The sequence below is a fragment of the Solanum dulcamara genome, chromosome 4 (genome assembly GCF_947179165.1).
Source record: "Solanum dulcamara chromosome 4, daSolDulc1.2, whole genome shotgun sequence".
Lineage (NCBI taxonomy): Eukaryota > Viridiplantae > Streptophyta > Magnoliopsida > Solanales > Solanaceae > Solanum > Solanum dulcamara.
The window spans coordinates 67,349,322-67,353,261 of record NC_077240.1 but is presented as its reverse complement, the minus strand read 5'-3'; the positions used below and the strand labels follow the sequence as shown (position 1 = coordinate 67,353,261).

Here is a 3,940-nt window from a genome sequence, read left to right as displayed (position 1 = left end):
TAAGATATAGTGAAAACAAATTGTGATGGGCGATAACATGAACATATATTATTTTACAACAAGTTTTCTATTTTTACCATTTTTCAATACTCTTTCCTTTTTTTAATGATAAATGACATCATCCCATTTTATGTGATACTTTTTGAATTTTGAGATTCAAATAAATCTAATTTTTTATCGTAATTTTTTTATATATTTTTTAAATTTTTTAAATTATTAATTATTATAATTAATAATATTTTTTACATAGCTTATAAATATATAAATTTTATTTTAAAATATTTAAAGATTTCATATGTAAATTCTAAATTAAAGTTAAATTGTTTGACTTTTGAAAAAAATAACTGCCACGTTAGAACACAGACTACTAAACCGAGTATACATTCGCAATGACGTCGCGGAATAAGTTTCAAAGCTGTTTTTCTTTTTGGGGGTTTTCAACCATTTTTACTTCTCTTTCTCCCATCCCACCACCTTCTCTCTCTTGTTATTCAATTCACAGATACATTTCTGCATTTATATTTTCTTCTAAACCCCCTTTTCCCCTATTTCTAGTGGGTTCGTTTTTCCTTCGTGTAAAGAAAATATAGCTAGAAAATCTGCTAACTTTTTTTGGGTTTAATCTGTTGGAAACTCTTGTTTACTCATGGCTGTGATTGATGAGATTGGAATTGATATCAGGTTAGACTGTTGAATTTTCCAGCTCCGAAGAAACTTTTATTTTTATTAGTTTTTTTTTCTCCTCTTGAAGTTTGAGTAAATTAATGTTAAATCTGGATGATGTGAGCAAATCTACCATCATTTGGCAGAAATTGTAAGTTTGACGTTTTTTTAGCTCTGTATTCTTTTGGGTTTTATGGGGTTTTTTCCCGATCATTTCTTTTTTTGATGTAATTGGTTTATGGTATCTTCGAGATGTTGGGTGTGTGAATAGACAATCTTTTTGGTTGAATTACATTAATTAATGGAATTTCTGATGTGGGTTTATGCTTTGAGAATTCTGGAAATGATCTTTGATATTGAGAAATGAGTATTTGGTTATTGGACTGTGATTATTGGGGTTCTGTGTTAGTTCTTGAATTTTGTGATACTTTGAGGATTGCTGTTTTAATGAATTAAAGGGTTCAAGGATTACTGTATCTTCATTAGGTGTGTATATTTTCTTTTATTTGGTTTTGGATGGAGTACTGTATGATTGATGCTGATGGATTGGGTAACAGCTCGGACATTGAAGTTGATGACATAAGGTGCGACAATATAGCAGAAAAAGATGTCAGTGATGAAGAGATTGATCCTGAAGAATTGGAGAGGCGAATGTGGAAGGATCGTGTCAAGCTCAAGAGGCTTAAGGAAAGACAGAAACTTGCTGCACAACAAGCTGCAGAGAAGCAGAAGAACAAGCAGACCACTGATCAAGCTCGGCGGAAAAAGATGTCAAGAGCTCAGGATGGGATTTTGAAGTACATGTTGAAACTCATGGAGGTCTGCAAGGCTCGAGGATTTGTTTATGGAATTATACCTGAGAAGGGTAAACCAGTGAGTGGTTCATCTGATAACATAAGAGCTTGGTGGAAGGAGAAAGTGAAATTTGATAAGAATGGTCCTGCTGCAATAGCCAAGTATGAAGCAGAATGTCGTGCAAAAGGAGAGGGAATTGGCAACCAAACTGGGAACCCTCAAAGTGTTCTGCAGGACTTGCAAGATGCAACCTTGGGGTCCCTTTTGTCTTCTTTAATGCAACATTGTAATCCACCTCAGCGGAAGTACCCATTGGAGAAAGGTGTATCACCACCCTGGTGGCCATCAGGGAATGACGAATGGTGGGTGAAAATGGGTCTGCCTAAGGGTCAGAAACCGCCGTATAAGAAGCCACATGATTTAAAGAAAATGTTTAAAGTTGGTGTTCTAAATGCTGTTATAAAGCATATGTCACCTGATATTGCTAAGATCAGGAGATTAGTTCGGCAGTCAAAGTGTTTACAGGATAAGATGTCTGCAAAGGAGAGCTCGATATGGTTAGCTGTTTTAAGCAGAGAGGAATCCACTATCCGGCAACAAACCAGTGACAATGGGTCATCTAGCATAAGTGAGGCACCTATTAGAGGTCATGGTGACAAGAATAAACCTTCTGCTGATAGTGAAAATGATTATGATGTTGATGATGTTAATGTGTCTGTTTCATCTAGAGATGAGAGGAGAAATGAACCATCGGATGCTCGTCCTCTGAATGATGTTCCTCAATCTCACCAAAAGGAGCAAGGAGATGGACAACGTCGAAGAAGAAAACGTGCTAGGTCAAACTTTCAACAGACTCAACTGTCTCCCAGTGAGCAGCAACCTGATGACGAGGCTAGAAACACCTTACCTGATATGAACAATTCCAATGTGCAGTTTTCTGGGTACATTGCAAATGAAACCCAACCAGAGAGCAATATGATGGGACCGAGGAAGTCTGTGGAGAGAAATTCTGAGGGTCAATCTGACTTACCATTAAAAGACTCCAACCTTTCCATGGTTCCATCAGCTAATGCAGTCTCTACGGAGGGAACATTCGTTGGCAATGGGCCATCAATTTATCCAATGTTGGAAAATTCTGAGGTTGTCCCATATGAATCAAGGTTTCATCTTGGGACTCAAGATTCCGTTGTGCAGCGCCAGCTTCATGATACCCAATTGCAAAGCAGATCTCAGTTTTCTGGGATGAATAATGAACCTCCAAGTTCCATATTTCATTATGGACCTTCAAACAATGGGTTGCATAATGGACCTCAAAGTTCTGTCCTACGTCATGAACTACAAGATTCGAGTTTCACTCATGGATCTCAGTATTCGAACTTGCATCAACCCCCCTTATATCAATATTACACACCATCGGCTGAATTTGGATCAGTTCATGAAGAGCAGCAGTCTCAATTGGCATTCGGTCAGCCTCAGATTAAGCCACGGGATTCTGGAGTTAGATCAGCAGTGCTTCATGGAGATAGAAATGATATTTCCAGAGAGGACCACCATTATGGGAAAGGCACATTTCAGAATGATCATGATAGACCAGCTGAGATGCATTTTGCATCTCCGATCACTAGTGGCTCTCCAGACTATGCTAGACTCAGCAGTCCGTTTAACTTTGACCTTGATGTCCCAAGCACATTAGATACTGGTGATTTGGAACTATTCCTTGATGAAGACGTGATGACATTCTTTGCCTCGTAGGAAGCTATGTGGAAAATACAACATTTAGAATGTGAGTTGCCGAGAAGCGAGCTTATTCACTCCCTTTTTTCATTGTTATTTAATAGTGATTTAATTGCATATCCTAACTTTTTTATGCAGGTACCTGAAAGCTGCGCCAACATATTATAACTGGAGTGAGTCCTCTCTCATAAAATGAGATCCTGGACTGTAAGTTATGGTACTCAGCTGTCAAAATGTAAATTTAGTGGTAGAAGATCTTTTTGTTTTCTTTCTAAGAATGTCTTTTACATATTCCAGCCTTGTGCCTCACATAAGTGAGATAGTTTCTGATTGACAAAGGCAGGAAAGCTAGAGTTCCTCATCATTTTCTTTAATTATAACGAACTTTCTTGTCATGTTAAATGATATTCTTTCAAGTGCTAAATGATAATGGTTTTTTGTATTTGTTCTATGATCGAGGAAAGGCATTTGAACATGTTCCAGTAGCTCATCTCAAGGTTCTCTTTCTCTATAATGTGGAAACCTCATCAGTAGCCTTATTAACATGCCAACTAGGCTTCACAAATTTATTGAATGATTTGTATAGCACTGCCCAATTTGATTTTTGTCTCGCCCAGTGCTTTCAAAGGCGTGCTTGAGCCCTGAAGCAGGGCGCAAAACATGTTGAGCGCTTTGCTTGCTTGGCGGGCGCTTCAATGTCGGCATCAAGGTTTTATCACTTATTTTTCCTTGCCCATGAACATAATCC

General features: G+C 37.8%; 1 protein-coding gene across 2 annotated transcripts; it reads left to right on the top strand.

Moving 5' to 3' along the window:
• The first annotated feature begins 433 nt into the window (after nucleotides 1–433).
• LOC129887509 (ETHYLENE INSENSITIVE 3-like 3 protein) lies at nucleotides 434–3,667 on the top strand. Of its 2 annotated transcripts, XM_055962626.1 has the most exons (3): nucleotides 434–681; nucleotides 1,221–3,241; nucleotides 3,331–3,667. In XM_055962626.1, exons 1-2 carry the CDS (start codon nucleotides 647–649, stop codon nucleotides 3,208–3,210), a joined length of 2,025 nt encoding a protein of 674 aa, XP_055818601.1. In that variant the 5' UTR covers nucleotides 434–646; the 3' UTR covers nucleotides 3,211–3,241; nucleotides 3,331–3,667. The 2 variants fall into 2 exon arrangements, with proteins under 2 accessions (XP_055818601.1, XP_055818600.1); XM_055962625.1 differs by lacking the exon at nucleotides 434–681 and having other exon boundaries at nucleotides 696–3,241.
• Nucleotides 3,668–3,940: the final 273 nt, after the last annotated feature.